This window comes from Penicillium cosmopolitanum, assembly GCF_028827165.1.
Source record: "Penicillium cosmopolitanum strain IBT 29677 chromosome Unknown utg000009l:1.0-9042332.0:1.0-9050551.0, whole genome shotgun sequence".
Lineage (NCBI taxonomy): Eukaryota > Fungi > Ascomycota > Eurotiomycetes > Eurotiales > Aspergillaceae > Penicillium > Penicillium cosmopolitanum.
In genome coordinates, this window is record NW_026622679.1 from 1824335 (window position 1) to 1840986 (window position 16652).

At 47.8% G+C, this 16652-nt stretch overlaps 8 protein-coding genes across 8 annotated transcripts; 4 read left to right on the plus strand and 4 right to left on the minus strand.

Annotated features, from left to right (window-relative positions):
- Positions 1–332: 332 nt before the first annotated feature.
- ssuA (RNA polymerase II subunit A C-terminal domain phosphatase) lies at positions 333–1094 on the minus strand (the record flags this gene model as incomplete). The annotated part of the gene is made up of 1 exon (XM_056633415.1): positions 333–1094. The coding sequence occupies one exon, from the start codon at positions 1092–1094 to the stop codon at positions 333–335; it is 762 nt and encodes a 253-aa protein (XP_056484035.1).
- A 664-nt stretch (positions 1095–1758) lies between these two features.
- N7509_008779 (nicotinamidase) lies at positions 1759–2603 on the plus strand (the record flags this gene model as incomplete). The annotated part of the gene is made up of 2 exons (XM_056633416.1): positions 1759–1881; positions 1950–2603. The coding sequence occupies 2 exons, from the start codon at positions 1759–1761 to the stop codon at positions 2601–2603; spliced, it is 777 nt and encodes a 258-aa protein (XP_056484036.1).
- A 221-nt stretch (positions 2604–2824) lies between these two features.
- Positions 2825–5611, minus strand: N7509_008780 (putative DNA excision repair protein (Rad26L); the record flags this gene model as incomplete). Its single annotated transcript, XM_056633417.1, has 1 exon — positions 2825–5611. One exon carries the CDS (start codon positions 5609–5611, stop codon positions 2825–2827), a length of 2787 nt encoding a protein of 928 aa, XP_056484037.1.
- A 419-nt stretch (positions 5612–6030) lies between these two features.
- N7509_008781 (exosome non-catalytic core subunit SKI6) lies at positions 6031–6942 on the plus strand (the record flags this gene model as incomplete). The annotated part of the gene is made up of 2 exons (XM_056633418.1): positions 6031–6326; positions 6435–6942. 2 exons carry the CDS (start codon positions 6031–6033, stop codon positions 6940–6942), a joined length of 804 nt encoding a protein of 267 aa, XP_056484038.1.
- Positions 6943–7260: 318 nt separating this feature from the next.
- Positions 7261–8301, plus strand: N7509_008782 (high-affinity Cu transporter CTR3; the record flags this gene model as incomplete). The annotated part of the gene is made up of 3 exons (XM_056633419.1): positions 7261–7413; positions 7484–7514; positions 7580–8301. The coding sequence occupies 3 exons, from the start codon at positions 7261–7263 to the stop codon at positions 8299–8301; spliced, it is 906 nt and encodes a 301-aa protein (XP_056484039.1).
- Positions 8302–8613: 312 nt separating this feature from the next.
- On the minus strand, positions 8614–10690 carry N7509_008783 (fungal specific transcription factor domain-containing protein; the record flags this gene model as incomplete). The annotated part of the gene is made up of 3 exons (XM_056633420.1): positions 8614–9573; positions 9632–10431; positions 10498–10690. The coding sequence occupies 3 exons, from the start codon at positions 10688–10690 to the stop codon at positions 8614–8616; spliced, it is 1953 nt and encodes a 650-aa protein (XP_056484040.1).
- Positions 10691–11559: 869 nt separating this feature from the next.
- On the minus strand, positions 11560–12228 carry N7509_008784 (Peptidase S28; the record flags this gene model as incomplete). The annotated part of the gene is made up of 3 exons (XM_056633421.1): positions 11560–11779; positions 11850–11925; positions 12063–12228. The coding sequence occupies 3 exons, from the start codon at positions 12226–12228 to the stop codon at positions 11560–11562; spliced, it is 462 nt and encodes a 153-aa protein (XP_056484041.1).
- Positions 12229–14628: 2400 nt separating this feature from the next.
- N7509_008785 (isopenicillin N synthase family dioxygenase) lies at positions 14629–15917 on the plus strand (the record flags this gene model as incomplete). The annotated part of the gene is made up of 4 exons (XM_056633422.1): positions 14629–14717; positions 14850–14973; positions 15025–15189; positions 15222–15917. The coding sequence occupies 4 exons, from the start codon at positions 14629–14631 to the stop codon at positions 15915–15917; spliced, it is 1074 nt and encodes a 357-aa protein (XP_056484042.1).
- Between the last annotated feature and the right edge of the window lie 735 nt (positions 15918–16652).

Below are 16652 nucleotides of genomic sequence, written 5' to 3' on the forward strand. Positions count from 1 at the left end.
CTATTTTGTAATCTACAACTATTTGAAAACTATTTGACAACTATTCATTACTTTGAATAGTAATTTCTGAATATATGTATCTATATCAATATAGTATAACTACTAGGTTATTATAGTTTATGAAATTTGAATAGCTTTCTAATAGTTGTCAAAATATTCATTTTCCTGCTAGGTTCTTTGTCGAAAGGCTCTTTGAAAACTTAACAAAATCCGAGTCGGAGTTAAAGCCAGATGGCTTGGTATGTATTACAGCGTGGAGAGTTAAAACGTATTAATATTCAGAGAATCACATCATCCACAAACGGAAACCGGGGGTATCAGACAAAACAACGCTATAGCCACGCCAAAGTCCACAACGCCGGCAGATTGGGATACTTCTCCTGCCAATCTGCCAAGATCTCAGGGACACTTTCATCAAAACTCAGACGGGCTGCACCTGTCCCGTTCTCCCATCCGCCAGGCCCATGAAGGTCTCGCTGCGCAATGGCTGATTCATTGAGACGATTCGCAAGATCCAGAATGGCATTGCCACCCACTAACGCTTCTTCATGATTATCCTTAATATCAACGTTGAAGACATGCACCGGGCGGTTGAGCGTGTTGCCTTTGTTCATGAGGTCGTCGACGACGGCGTCCCAGCAACGTTCTTCACAAGTTATGATCACATCCACGACGCCTGATTCTGTGCCTAGGGAGCCCTTGTCGCCCTTGGAGACGTGTTCGACCCGCGGGAGGCCAGGGACCCAATCCTGGAAGCGCTCGGGGCCCCATTTCAGGTTGCGGTTGCGGTCGAGCATATTTAGGATGCCGTTTGTGCGGTACAGGCGCTCGTCTTTATCGTGCAGCTCCTCGTACATTTGGTTGTAGGAGGTGGTATTGAAGCTGTACACGTTGGGCTGGGTGATTGTCGGACCTGGGAGTCGGACAAGTGAACCGGTGCCGAAGGAGATGACTGGGAAGGCAGCGGCAGCGCCAGCCAGGCGAAGGTGGGCTTCCATCGAACGGTTGTTATTTGAAGCGCATACCGTGCAGAATTTCAGCTTCCACGAGTCCGTGGGAGCCTCGTTCTGGATGGTGTCCGTGGTTTCATTCATGGTGGGAGCTGATTCGGGCGGTGGGGGAGGAGGGGGAGGAGTTTGGGGGGGTTGTACTCCCACTGTTGACAAGGCGAGGATCATACGCCATGGTTGTGGTGTGTGGGTGTAGGTGTGTATGTGTGTGGAATAGAGTAGTAGACTATGGAATTGAGAGAAAAAGAAGAGGACTATGAGAGGAACGGATTCTGCCTTGAGAAAATGGATCAAGGAGGCTCAAGTATGGGTTTACAATCTCCTGTTATTGACTTATTTTGGAATTAGCATGAGTTCCAAAATTGATGGTGTACATCAAGAGAAGTGAGGGTAATGAAGTTCAGATAAAAAAGCGTATAAAGAGTTTGTCCGCAGTGCCGAAGCTCAGACAGCTCCAATAAATATAAGATCATCATGTAAAGGAGTGGGGATGGAGAGGGATTAAGGTAGGAGATGATTGACATACCGTGAAATTACTGCTCATGTTCTGTAGAATCAATGAAATGCTCAATTGGGGCCGTAGCCCTTGGGGAGAAACAGAGGAGAGGAGAAAGAGAAGAGAAGAGTTCAAGTTGGCAGGCAAGTTCGGTTGTTTTAGCGCCGGCATGACTAAGCTGTGGCACCCCCAGGTCTTGGCTCTACCTTGGATCACGCTTGGTACTACTCATACTCCATACTAAATAACTCCATGCCGTCTGACTCTAAACCTGGAGCTGCAGCTGCAGCTGCAGATGACTCTATACGAGCAGAGAACAGGCCATTTGTGCCAGCTCTCATTGTGGTTGACATGCAGGAGGACTTCTGCCCACCCGTGAGTGTACTGGCCATAGCTCCAAGCTCGATCGTGCTGATGTGAACCCACTACGACTCGGAAAATAGAACGGATCTCTAGCTGTGCAAGATGGTCGGACCATTGCCCCTTTAATCAATGACCTCCTCGCCAAGCCTGGCTTCGTGACGCGCGTTGCAACGCTCGACTGGCACCCCGCAAATCATATCTCCTTCGCCGCCAACCACCCTGCACCGAATAACAAGCCCTTTGTGTCGTTGATCGAAATGAAAAACCCGGCCCCGGGAAAATCTACCGAGACGAAGCCACAGCGCCTCTGGCCTATCCACTGCATGGCAGACAGCCATGGTGCAGCTTTGATCCCAGAGATTGAGAGCAATCGCGTGGACTTGCTCGTCCACAAAGGCCAAAACTCGCAGGTCGAGATGTACTCTGCCTTCGCAGATGCCTTTGGCAACCATGGACTAAAAGGAGCCGGGGGCTCTGTTGATGTTGATCTGGCATTTGAACTCCGGACAAAAGCCGTAACAGACGTTTTCGTAGTGGGATTGGCTGGGGACTACTGTGTGAAATCCACGGCACTAGATGCTGTCAAGGCTGGGTTCCGAAGCTGGCTCATCGAAGATGGGACTAAATGCGTCGTTCCCGCTGACTGGAATAAGACAAAAGAGGAGCTTTGTGCTGCTGGAGTCGTCGTGATTAACGCCAACGACGCGGTCATCATGAGGCTGGCAGCGGTATAGATGAGAATATTTCCATACTCTACACTAAGGGCTAGGGGACTACTTCCCTTCAATTCATCGATCCATCTACTCTACTATGCCAAACAATCGCAAATAAATTAGTGGAGAAGAATATCCATAGACAACCTCATATCTTCATTTGAGCTATGAAAAGAGTAGCAAAGGGGTATATTGATGCGCTGAAAGTTTGGGACATGGACGTCGTAAAACAAGCCCCTTCATTACGAGTCACTAAAAGTGGCGCCGAGGTGCCCGAAAACTTGGATATTCGCTGCCGGATCGTCAGGAGCCTGCTGGGCACGACGGCTGAGCTGCTCTTCGACTCGAGAGGGACCAATCACCTCGTTGTTCAGATGGGTGTACTCCACACCCGTGTTAGCAAGTATTGCCTGGATCGGGTCAATTTGAGAAGCCTCGCGTTTGATGCTATTGTCATCGTATTTATCTCTCTCGCCACGGATCTCGGCAGCAAGTTGACTCATCCCGTCATCTTCGTCCTTCATTGGCACACCATCGGCACCGAAATCCTCCTCTTTGAATTTGAAATCCATGACGTTCACACCAGCGAGGCTTTCGGCTACCTTGGTCTTGTTGATGATCTCACGAAGGAAAAGCATTTCATGCTCATACTTGAACAGATTCTTCAAGCCGAATATCTCGCCTTTTTGGTCGGATTTAGCCTGGATGCCCTTGAAGTAGCGGCGCTCAGAGCTTGCGGTATACCCAATCTCTCCCTGTTGTTGTTTATAGATCTGTCGTGCATAAACAATTTCTTCGATTGTACCAGCAGAGACCAGTCGGAACACCTCGACATCACGCTGCTGTCCAATTCGATAGGCTCGATCTTGCGCCTGGAGGTCATACGCTGGGTTCCAGTTTGGGTCCACAACAACGACCTTGTTTGCCGATGTTATGTTTAGCCCGACGCCACCTGCCTTGGTCGAAATCAGGAACACAAATTGTTTCGGGTCGGAATTGAATTCATCCACGACTTTAGCGCGCTCATCGTAGGATAAGGATCCATCGAAATACTTCACGTTATAGCTTGTATTAACGAACAGCATTTGTAGCATTTTCAGAAGTCGGACACTGTGCGAGAAGACCAGGACCTTATCGCCATTCTTGTGCCACCACTTAAGGAGCCTTCGAAGGACTTTCCACTTGCCACAGAGCTCGGGATTCGCAAAGTTAACAATGGATTCTCGGGACTTGTACAATTCCTCCCACTGATCTGGTAAGGCTATCTGCAGCATCTCAAGCTCTTTTTCCTGCTTTTCTGAGGAGTCATTTTGTCGAGGCATGAGAATTGCAAGATGGTTGCTAAGTTTCTGCAGCACCATTATGGCGGGAAATACAAATGATTGCCAGGTGCTATCTGTTCCAGGAATGATTCTTCGACAGCACCAGCCAGAGCTCTTGCCCGAGCCACAATCACAGTCTTCCGTCGAGTACATGATGTACTCCACAATGGTGCTTCCTAGGAAGCTCTCATAGGCCTCTGCCTGCGTGGTTGTCAGAGGGCAGAATACCACTCGGTCGCTCTTTTTTGGTAGCTGATCAGCGATCAAAGTCTTCATCCTACGTAGGAAGAATCGCGGCAACAAATTTTTGACAAGCATTCGGGCAGTTCTTCGAGCCCTGCGGAGTTGACTCCAGGTTGCTGTGTGTGATTGGCCGACCTTCAAAGGTTCCGCAATGAATGTGTTCCATTCAGACATCGGACCAAGCTTGCCAGGGTTTGCCCAGTTCAAAAGTGTCCACAGCTCCTCGTATCGATTCTGGATAGCTGTACCGGTGAGTCCGATACGGCAAAGAGCGTTGATTTCGTTCATGGCCTTCGTCACTCCGGCCGTTTGTTCCTTGATTTTGTGACACTCGTCCGCAATCACGCAGTCCCATTCCACCATGTTGACAAAATCCTTGTTTAATGAGTAGGTTTCGTAGGTCATGATCAAAATTTCTACTCGTCCAGACTTTGCGGCATCAAGGGCAAGCTCCTTGTTTGGGCCGTGGTACTCATCAACGTGCCACCACCCCCATCGGTCAAATTCGGCTCGCCAATTCGATTTCAAGGACCCAGGACAAACGATCAAGGTGCGAGGATACCAGGGGTTACTATCCACTCTTCGCATTTTCCGCATCCGCTTGGAATCTCGTTCATCACCAGTTTTGCCATAGGCCGCGGTTAAGAACGCAATGACCTGAATAGTCTTCCCCAGACCCATGTCATCACCAAGGATACCGCCCGTTTGATAGACAAACATTTCATGTAGGAAAGCCACTCCGTCTACCTGGTAAGGTCGCAGCCACCGTCCGATAGCCGCGGGAACCAGACCAAGTGAGCATGGAAGTTCGATATCCTCATATGGTCGGGGTGGATCACTATCCGGGAAGAATGGCCTTTCCTGCAGGTACTCGAGATTTTCGTCATCAGAGAACTCGATGTCGTCGTAAGAAGGCGGAATTTTCAGACCGTGTACCTGGAGGTGTTCTCTTTTCCGATTGAACTGTGATCGCCGTTTTTGAAGATAGTCAGGAAGCGGCTCCGCGAGTTCGTCTTCGGAGGGTACATTGTCGCGTTGTTCTTGTAGGTATTTCTTGGCTCCGATGGATAAACCCCCTTGTGTTGATGAGGTTGACACCACGCCATCTCCAGATTCTTCTATCTTGGGGAATTTTTGCTTTGCTTTGCGAGTTGCAGCTGCGTTCCGTCTTCGTTTTGTAGATTTGCGGTCTTTGAACTTCTTGTATGCAGCCTCGCCATCATTGAAATCGTCGTCACTGTCATCAAATTGAACCTTTACTGGTTCAGACTGAGGACCTTTTTCGATTTTAATGTCTTCACGATTTCTGCCTTGGAGATAGTGAGCTGTGAGTGAAGTGGAGCATGCGACATGCCATGCATGCATACCTGAGATAGCCGCGCGCGAGTACCGCGTCGGTTCCAAATCGTCGTCGTCGGACGAGTCGATAGAAATAATCTCTGTACCAGCTCCGAGGCTATTCATATTCACTTCTCTGCATAGTTGAGCACAGGTCGAATCGTGTTGAGGGTGTAAGCTTCTCGGAGTCGCGAAGGGGGAGCAAAGGCGGAGAAGTTCAGAAAGGGCGATGTCATTCCCGATCGGCCGGAAAAAAAAAAGCTGGCGTCTCCAACCACAAACTTTTGATCTCTTTAAGGCGACCACACGACCTTTCTGACCGACATTGGGCAATCACAAGGTTCTAGGCGGGACTTACTTACACGTCATCATAGCATTTCCCTGTGGGTTTCAAGTTCCTTCGGTTTCTTATGCTATGTGGTGACAGCGATAGGCTAATTGACATCCCACTTCATCAGGTCCCGATAGAGCTTGACAAGCTTGCTTTGCGATTTATTTACGGTTCCCGATATCTCTCCGTATTTTACAAGAGCGCTTTAGCCAACATGCCTCTTGATACCTCGACCACATACCCTCTGACCCGGCTGCGCCTGGATGGTCGCCGATGGAACGAGCTCCGCTTGCTGCAAGCGCAAATCTCGACCAACCCGGCCAGCTCTGGATCATCCTACCTCTCAATGGGAAACACTGCGATTATGTGCTCTGTTCACGGTCCTGCCGAGGGCCGTCGGGGCGAGGCTAGTGGTGCCGCTGGCAGTGCAGGTGCCATCGTCGAGGTAGACGTCAATGTGGCTGGTTTTGCTAGCGTGGATCGCAGGAGGAAAGCAGGAGGAAGTGACAAGTAATTACCCCTACCCCCTTTAGAAGCTCGGGATATTCTGGCAGCTGGCCTATGCTCGTGGAATTCTGCTGCCACTCTTTACTGGCGCATGCTAACAACTCTGTGTAGACAATCCTCACGAATCGCGACTACTTTGCGCGCGGCTTTCCAGTCGCATCTACACACCTACCTCTACCCGCACAGTACAATCAGCATCCATGTTTCAGTCCTCTCTGCCGACGGATCCTTGCTGGCGGCTGCGATCAATGCTTGCACTCTGGCCCTGGTCGATGCAGGTATCCCCATGCCTGGACTACTCACTGGATGCACGTCGGGAATGAGTGGGAGCGCATCTACACCTCGCGATCCTCGAAACGACGAACTTGACCCGTTACTGGATCTGTCACTTCCGGAGGAGCAAGAGCTGCCATTTCTCACCGTCGGTACTACTACATGCGTACCCGTCGGAGAGAACCACATGGAGGACGAAGAGGAAGAGACTAAAGTAGCCGTGCTCAACATGGACTCTAAGGTTCATTTTACCTATATCGAGACGATGCTGGCAGTTGGGATGGACGGATGTAACCAGATCCGCGAGTTGTTGGAGGGCGTGATCAAAGGGTCGAATCGGGGATGAACCGTGGGAGTGAAACTGATACCCAGTGCATCTGTTGGCGTTAATGGGCGTGTCATGATTTCTTATTTACCTGCCAAAATCAAAAATCAACTTGAAATCTGCTCAATTCACCTCGTGGCACCTTTCACTGCCCTACCCTGAGGCAAAAACTGTAACCTTTCCACCTTTCCTTCCCTTCTTCCCTCCCAATTTTCCTTCTCTCTCTCTCTCTCTCTCTCTCTTTCTCTTTCACGACCTGCCTCTGAGCCTTACAGCTCGTTAAGCAACCCCAGGACCAATCTCCGTCATTTCGTTTTCCGCTTTTTCCTGGTGTTCAGCATGGAGGCAACAGGATCCATGCCGACGGGTATGTCACCAATGGCTTTCCCGACAACCATGGGTATGAACCCTTCGAATACAACAGGGCAAATGCCCGGGATGCCTGCGATGACATCAATGCCCGGCATGATGGGTTCGTCTTGCAAGATTGATGTGAGTTGACCAGAAACCATGTTCCAAGGAGCAGTACTGGGAGATCTTACTGAGACAATCCACTGTTTAGATGTTATGGAATTGGTACACAATCGATGCCTGTACGTGTCATTTCCTATGAACCTGTGTCACACTGTTCCAAAACATCCTAACGCTTCCTCTTTAGGCTTCCTCGCGCATTCCTGGCAAATCAAATCGCGCGGTATGTTCGCTGGCTCTTGCATCGGTGTCATCTGCCTCGTTCTGTGCTTGGAAGCTCTCCGTCGTTTGGGTAGGGAATATGATGCTTTTATCCTACGCCGAGCACGCCAACGTCGCATGTATCTGCATGAGAGTACCCTCGAGGGAAATGCTGAGGATCCGACGACCAAGAAACTCCCCGGAAACGGTGCTTTTGGAGCAAGCCTGCTCCCAAAGACGGGGGAGAATGGCTGTCACCAAGCAGCAGCAGAATCAAGACCAGCAGTGGATCAACAGGATCCTATTCTTCCGTCTCCTGGATCATCAAACGAGAATACCTCTGGTGAACCCCAGATCACTGCTACTGCCGTTGCCAATCGAGCAGACCAATCACTCGATCCGAGCCATAAAAGCCCCTGGTTCTCTGTCTTTCCTAAGCCTAAACCAGTGAATCAGCAGCAGTGGGAAAATGGTGTCCCCGCGTCCCCTCGCGTGGCCTGTTTTCCTTCGCAGGACATCCGTCACCGTCCGTCACCCATCGAGCAAGTGGTGCGTGCCTTGCTCCACACCTTTCAGTTTGGCGTGGCCTACATTGTAATGCTACTTGCAATGTATTACAACGGATACATTATCATTTGCATCTTCCTGGGCGCATTTCTGGGGTCTTTGATCTTTTCATGGGAATATGTGTCTTTGGACAAGCAGTAAGTCAGTCCCTGGGGAAGGAGTGTTGTGTTGCATGAGTGAAATGAAAATGCTGATTTAAGTACTCGAAATTTCAGAAATGATGCCTGCCAAGTTACAAAGTGCTGTGGTTAATCTGGTCCATTCTCTGTGGAAATTTCGCTTGAAGTTTTAATAACGATATCGCAATACGTGTGTGTTTGACCTAATGAACTACATTTTTTCACAATCAGTCGGATGGTTTCTTCTGCAATAATGATATTCTTAATCAACATTTTTATCCTGGGTGTGATCAAAAATACACAATATCATTATCCAAATGGGCATGGGCTTTCATCATATAAACATCAGCCGTATCTTCTTGGTTCGCAAAATTTCTGGCCAGCTGTATCCATCAAGACCAGTCTCTCTTCTCCTAGTCCATATCATCGCAATAACTTGCTTTGCAAGTGACACATCTCGGAGACCAGTTGCTGTGTAACAGGAATCGAACCACGAGGAAAAGAACAACTCCGATTCCGGGCCGACGGCCTCACATGCGGCAATGAAAGCAGGCCATATCAGAGTAGCTGTGCTTCCATAATGGCGATCTGCCACCTCTTGGGCTCTTGTCAAGGAATCCTTCACTGCGTCGACTTCTTTTTGTAAAAGAACGGCATCGAGATCGTATATGCGGCGATGGAAGTAGACCAGTAGGGCAGTGTACATTGCCCGTGCCCGCGCACTTTCAAATTGACTCTCCCCCTCGAATCTGTCAACTAGTATACTGCCTGTTCGACATGATGAGACAAGGAGATGTATACCCTTCTCCAACACTTTTGCTCGAACCCAAAATTCCTTCAGCTCCAATCCCCCTGCTCCATCCTCGGTCATAGATAGGTCTCTTTCATTGGCAAGACGGATCACCTGCGAGAGAAGCATCAGAAAGCTCTCAGTAACTCCATACATCTTAGGAAATAGAGTCAAGCTCCATCGACCTGGAATCGCTAGATGAAGATCACGCTGCGCTACATTGGGGTCCTTTTCCATGGCCATGATGTCGCCAGAGAATGTAACGCCAGGATAGATTCGGAAGGCTTCTTGGGGCGCGTCGTTGTCTGATATGTTGGTGTTGGCCATATTTGCACATAAGCTGTCAATACTTGTTGTTTCGGCCATTATGCGCATATACGCATAACAGTGGTGCAGGGCTCTTCGTTTGGAGGAAACAGTAGTCTGCGTGAAGCCATTGACACTGATAAATCTCTCTGCTTGAATCAAGCATGATATTCGCTTCTCTGAGTCTCCCTTTATCATCTGTATTGAAAATTAGTTCCACATGCAAGTCCAGTATCACAACCGTTGTGATACATACGTAAGCAGTAGAAAGGCTTAATAATGCCATCAACACTTCCTTATACTTGCTCCGTCTTGGGGAAGACATATTTGCTTCCTCGACACATTGAATCAAATGGTGCTGAGCAAGCTTCAAGTAGGAATTCCCGGTCTCGGTCCAGTGATCAATGCACGTTGCTGAATGTTGGCCCAGATGAAATGAGCTCGCACTCAAAAGGGAATTCAATAGCGCGAGACGTGCATTAGAGGCAGTGCCGCTCATTATAGTCTCTCCGAGTGTGCTGACTGCACAAGGCACAACTAGGTTTTTCCAAGGGACCTCTTGGCCATGCTCGAATGGCGATATCAAAGGAACAACTCTATCTCTGTAGTGTGATAGAAGAGGCCATACCTCCGTATTTCCATTGAGAGCCATGGGGAGGAATTCCAACGGCGGCTGCGGCGGCCGAATAGACTCTTCGCTCTCTTTGATTTCTGATGCTATTAGGTCCCATGATATTGGGTCGTGGTCTAGGGCATCATGGAAGCCATGGAAAAGGCTGGAGTAGCCAGACTGCACTAATGTAGGCGATAAAGAATTTGGCTCTATAAGCCAGTCTTCAATCGGAAGTATTGCTTCCTCTTCTTCCTCGGGGCTTGTGTTTTCTGTCTCCGGCGATTGGTCAAGTTTTGAAACCCCGAAAGGACCGCGGAACAGAGAGAAAGACGCAATAGTACTTGTGCTGAGCTCGAATCTTTCCAAATCTAGTAAGACTTGGTCAGGATCTCGGCCATATATAGAATCAATAAGTTCCTCGCTCATATGACGACGCTCGGCTTCTGTTCATTGAATTGGAGAGTCAGTGGGTTTGAAAAGAAGTTCTGAGTACCCTAGCAAGAACAAACCCGTAAAGATTGCATGGCGATGCTTCGCCGCATTTTCGGCGCTTAGCCTGCGAACACCTTGGTGGCTATCAATGAATGTCAAGCGATGTACTGAGGGGTTGGCTCGCGATTTGCCTGTACGAGTAATTCGAGGTAAAGTGGAGCTCGTGGAAGTAACCGGAGATCGTCGTTGGGGTTCCCTGCGATTCTGCATAACACACAAATATTGGGAGATTGCAGGTCAATAGTGCAAGTCAGACCGGATGACTGAAACTGTTGTATTTCAGATAGAGAAGGTAATGTTTCTAATGATAATGATTTACATGACTTTGCTCTCATGGGGGAGCCCCGCAGCTATTTGGTCCAGTTGTTCAGGAAAGGGATGTGATTCCGAGAACATGCGGGGTTATCACGCCCGACCATATCTCGACGATAGGTTTCGTCTAATAACCTTTCATTCAAGACCACACTTGCGATTTGAGCTCTACATCAGATGTGCCAGGTTGAGTAAAGTTCAGAATAATTCCATATGGGTCATCGTTTCATATGTATCTTCCAAAAGGGGGTTGCCTCTGGGAGGGCAGAGGTGTTAGACCCGTATTTATGAAAATTAATTGAAGACGAAGCAGCTAAATTTTAAATTTTAAAGCTTTCCTTTGCTTTGCTTTTTGGGAGGGAGACTTGGTTGTTAAATACTCGGAACTTGTTGATGGTCTCGGAGAGACCTGCCGTTGAGGCGAAACAAGGCTCCGCCAACCCAGAAACAAGCCCCGATATAGCCCACTTCTCGAGCAACTAGATGTACTCCAAGTTACTGTACAATGTTCTTCAATGATAGTATTCCTTCACCCAGGTTTTGATCTGAGCGACCTCTGCATCAATAATATCCTGGACACCCTTGTTTGCAGCACCATTCTTCAGAAGGAGGTCGGAGCAATGGAATCCCCCCCGGAATAACATGAAGAGGGGCTGATGCCGTTGATTGAAGTGGACCACCTGGACGAGAGATTGAGGACACACCGGAATCTCTCCAAGGATCAAATTGTCTGTTGATAGTATCAGGATTGTAACCCTTCAAGTTGTCTACGGATCAGAGGAGACGTACCCGTTTGCCCAGATGAGTCTGGTCGTATTGGTCAAATCCCAACCATTGGTCCATGAATTCACATCCCCCGCTGTTTTCCCATTTGCGCTACCGAAAGTATGGCCGTTGACCTCTGGGAAAAATAATGGACATTGCCTTTGCCAGTACTCTGCGTTGACTGTACGAGAGACGAGAGTTGAAACGCTAGACGGCGCAGCACTGGAAAAGAGAAATAGTCAGAACCTGGCCCAGATAAAAGAAAATTAGCCGGTCTCGCAAGAGAACATACTCTTGCCAGTAGAAAAGAGGCTCGTTACAAAGAAACCACTGCCACTGCCTATCGATGGCGTTGTCGACGGATCGATCTGTGAAGAGGGGACTAGATGCATTGTGAGTGTCGTAGCATGCTGTAGTACTATTATCGGTCCAATAGCCATATTTGGAACATGCTGTATGCTATGTAAATACTTGATCATTCTTCTTGAACCTGGAATTGGCTTACATCCTGGAAAGTAAATGTCCTTAAACCACTTGGCATAGCCATGGAGGGCTTTGTTCAGGCCAACGCCGTTAGGGCCTGGGAGGCGTTTGGATCCCTTCTGGACATTCTGCTGCGATATTAGCACCAAACGAGAGTAGGTTTTGAAGTAGATGACCGACTTCAACATAGTCACAAAATTGATAAAACTCCGAGTAGCCGGTATAGAAAGTGTTTGATTGCCATAGCCAGGGCCCATTCTGGAGCGCACTTCTTACTGTTAGTCATAATACCTCTTCTTCAAAAGAGTTTGGCTTTACCTTGCAAAATCATCAAAGTGCTCAACATCGCCGAGGCCAAACAAATCTTTCAGCTTCTGAACTTGATGCTTTGACCCTGATTTTCCGATACTGTCGACATAATCAATTACTCTCGTGATATCTTTGCTGCAATTTTGTGGCATTCCTTCTTGCACAGGAGTAAAATATTGCCACTGGTTACCCTAGTTAGTCAATTCGTATCTTCGGATCAGTGATACAACGTACGAAGTCATAAATAGCCTGTACAGGTGCACTTGATGCATGGTAGGCCCAGAAAGTACCTGGGGAAGTCGATTCGGTCCAGGCTGAGAGAGCACCACTATAGGACCCTCCACTGAGGACCCACGGCTGTCGAGGCCGTATTAGTTTGGGGTCACGATATCTCTTCAGATTGAGGAGCATACCGCATTTTGAGCATTGCTACTGCTGTTGGTGTCGAAAGAGAGGTTCACATTTTTCGCAAAATATGTGAGATCGGCAATAGAATTCGCCAATGTAAGGTACCTTAAATTTTCCGTCGTTAGATCATCGTATGGGGAAGATTGACCCCAGTAACGATCTGAACAAGTTAATTTCCGCAATTATCCGGCCGCCGGTATATTTCAGGTCTTACGTTCGATCATTAGCACTGCTCCTTTTAGTTCCTTTGCAAGACGACCCGTAAGGGTTTTGTTTGTTAAGTAACCACCATAACCATCAGCTGCACTCTCGCCGGGAGTAAAAAGCACAACCTATATCTCTTCATATCAGTGCTTTGTCGAACCAAAAAAAAGGTCAAAAGTCTGAACTACCGGTGAGCCTTCCCCTGACCACCATTCTGAGTTCCACCAGTAACGCTGGGAAAATGTTCCGAGGTGTGGGTTTTCGTGATCAATTAGCTGCTGAAATGTGGAATTACCAGTAAAAGAAACCAATTCCGCTGAAGATGGTGGTGGAACGGGCTTCGGGGGTATAGCTCCATGTACAGCGGATGCGTAGAGCATGGACGACGCTATATACAGAAGAGAATGCATGGCGAACGGTGGGAGACGGGGATGGAAAGTAAAACCACAGACACTGACCCCAGCACGACATGAAGCCCCTTTTATGTTCCATTGCGATCACATTATACCCGGAACTACAGCTCTGCGACGCTAATGCACTGAGGTTGCGGTTTCATTCTATCGTACACAACTCAAGATGGGACTAGTCTCAGAAGAGCCAAGAGATGATAATGGGTGGGCCGGAAGACTCAGAATAGTGGATATATGTGATTATCACTGGCTCGGCGCCCGGGAATTTCGACGTAGCTCTGAATTTTGTGAGCCTAGGGTGATCTTGTTAGACAGAGCCGAGTCTCTGCCCGGCCAATCAGATAGAATGACGGGGACATAGGAACTCGCAAGAGTCCCAGATAAGGGCCCCAGTGGTCGCAATGGCTCATTAAGCTTGCTTAACATTCTTTAGGTGGATTTTGCGTGCAACCATTATTTCGTAAAGGGACGCCGGCGTAAGACTAGCCTGGGAAATTGCCGTCGGACGCCCGGGATGGTGGGAGTTGGGAAATGAGCTGGCCAAGAACCCCGCTTCCCACCCCCTCTTCATACTAGTTATTGTACTAGTAATATTGATTGTCCCAGATTCTGTGCAGTGCAAGACAAGGGGATTTGATCGTTGGAAATATGAAGTTCCAACGCTGCCGTAAATTATTCGTATATCGGGCGACACAGCATTAATGACCCTCTGATTTGTCGTAATTGGTTCAATCAGGCCCCCAGAGCACAGAGTGGCCTGTTTTTTATTTTCTTGAAAAGAAAGCCTATCTGGCCTTGTCAATATAATGAATTCCAATAATCAATAATGGGCCTTGACCTTGGAAATAGATTTTAATTCTCAACCGGATCTTCTCCACAGGTTGACTCCGCGGTTTGAGCCACTTGTTCGTAGGTATCAGCGTTACAAAAAATTGGTCGTGTAGATATCTTGGACAAGAATGCAAATTAGATGGAGGGAAATCATTCACAAGTCTTTCGCAAAGATAAAAGGGAGGCGACCCTTGTAAAACAATTGTGTTCCTTGTTATCTTCACCTTCCAGTGACGATGTGGACCCACAATAATTTCACGGATCTCCATTGGCAGATGCGTTGTTAAGGAAAGTGATCGGGACAGGAATGGTGGATCCCGCCGCTTGTGCGAGAAAGTAATTAAGCCTCAATGCTTGGTCCGATTCTACAAGATCGGAAGGTGATGATCTCTTGGGATGTCATATCAATCATTACTTTCTATAATAATGTTCTACCCCACAATTCATGTTTGTGGAGTTCTTGCTCAACCGAACTATAAATTCGGTGCTCCATCTCTTCAACAAATTCACTATCTGTGAGTGAACACGTCTTCAAAGAATACTAGTACCTAGATACCTCAGGAAATTTATCAGCAACACAATTAGAGCAAAGTTGCCTTCCCACGAACCACAAGATGTCCGAAGCAATCGACTTTTCTCTATTGAAGGGAAGCCCCAGAGGAGAGTAAAGCCGTCTCAGCGGCATTGCTCGCCACATTGAAGACCCGAGGTGTTGCCAAATTGAAGAACCACGGTCTCCCTGCAGAGCTCATTGCAGAGATGTTTGACTATGTGAGTAGAATTTTTCTGAGAGAAATGATCTAAGCTAACCAATGTCCTTAGACCAAAAAATTCTTTGCACTTCCGTTAGAGGACAAGATGATCGCGAAGCACCCTCCCGAGTCTACCCCAAACCGCGGGTACAGCTACGTTGGACAGGAGTCAGTCGGAAGTATTAGTGGGTATGAGAAAGGCGTGTCTGAGGGGAAGCAAGTGCGAGATATCAAAGTATGTTGTCCAACCAAAACCATTCAAGCCAGTATGCTAATGGCACCAAACAGGAAACCATTGACATCGGCTCGGCGCATGATGATCTCGTCGACAACATCTGGGTACCAGAGGAGAAAGTTCCCGGATTCCGGAAGTTCATGGAAGGCTTTTACGAAAGTGCTTTCAAAGTCGAGCTCGAAATCTTAGCCGCGCTCGCCATTGCCCTTGGAATCCCCGAGGATGAGATGAAAATGCTACACAGCAAAGGCGAAAATGAGTTTCGCCTACTTCACTACCCAGCAATCCCTGCATCAGAATTAAGTGATGGCACTGCAACACGCATTGCTGATCACACAGATTTCGGCACCATCACCATGCTGTTCCAAGACTCAGTTGGTGGACTACAGGTAGAGGACCAACAGAACCTGGGCACCTTCCGAGGAGTAGAGTCTGCGGATAAGTCAGAGATCATTCTGAACATCGGCGACTCATTGCAGCGGTTGACAAATGACACTTTCCGGGCTGCAGTCCATCGGGTCACATATCCTCCGACGGTCAAGGTTGGCTCGGAAGAGATCATTCCTGAGAGGTTCTCGATTGCTTATTTTGCGAAGCCCAATCGCACAGCTTCGCTATTCCCTTTCAATAAGTTTATTACACCTGCAACGCCGTGTCATTACGAGGACATTACGGCTTGGGAATATAACAACTTGCGTATCACTAAATTATTCAGTGGAAAGGCTTGAGTTTCAAGTTAGAGTTCCAGGGCGGGTTTTAATGGATTCGGAATAGAGATTAAGAAATTGAAATTCATCATTGTCAATAAAATAAATCGTAACTAGTATTACTTGAGATCTTACCGAGTGTACCCTGAATTTTTTAGAATCGAGCGATTTGTATATGTAGAGCCTGAATAGCTTCACTGAGGGGGGTGAGCCTTATAGGGAACCCTGGTAATTTTGGGACTGTACCTTAGTCAAGTGCATGATTGTGGGGATGATCAAAGGGTGGTCCACAGTAAAAAGAGCTTGGTGCTGTTCTGACCAATTACTATGTACTATGTGGGTCCAGCTGATCTGCAATTCACATTGTTGGAAGATGTTTCTGTGCATCTTTCACCACTTATAGAGACGTTCTTCCTCTATATTTTAAATCAAAGACATACATTTCAAGATTAGCACGTTAGCTCAGCGGAAGAGCGCCGTAAGTCAGCTGACAATCCCGTTTGAGAAGCCACGCTAACAGAACATAGAGGCTCATAACCTGGAGGTGTGTACCTTCCTCAACAGCAACCTCACTACCATTCACTAACATTCACAGGCCCTTGGATCGAAACCAAGACGTGCTACTCTTTTTTGATTTTCTTTTCCCCCTCCTGTCAGTTTTCTTTGTTCTGATCAATTTTGATCTATCTTTTGTTTCCTTTTCTTGCTCTGGTCAACCACCTATAGAAAGAAGTAGACCAGGGCATGAAAAGTATA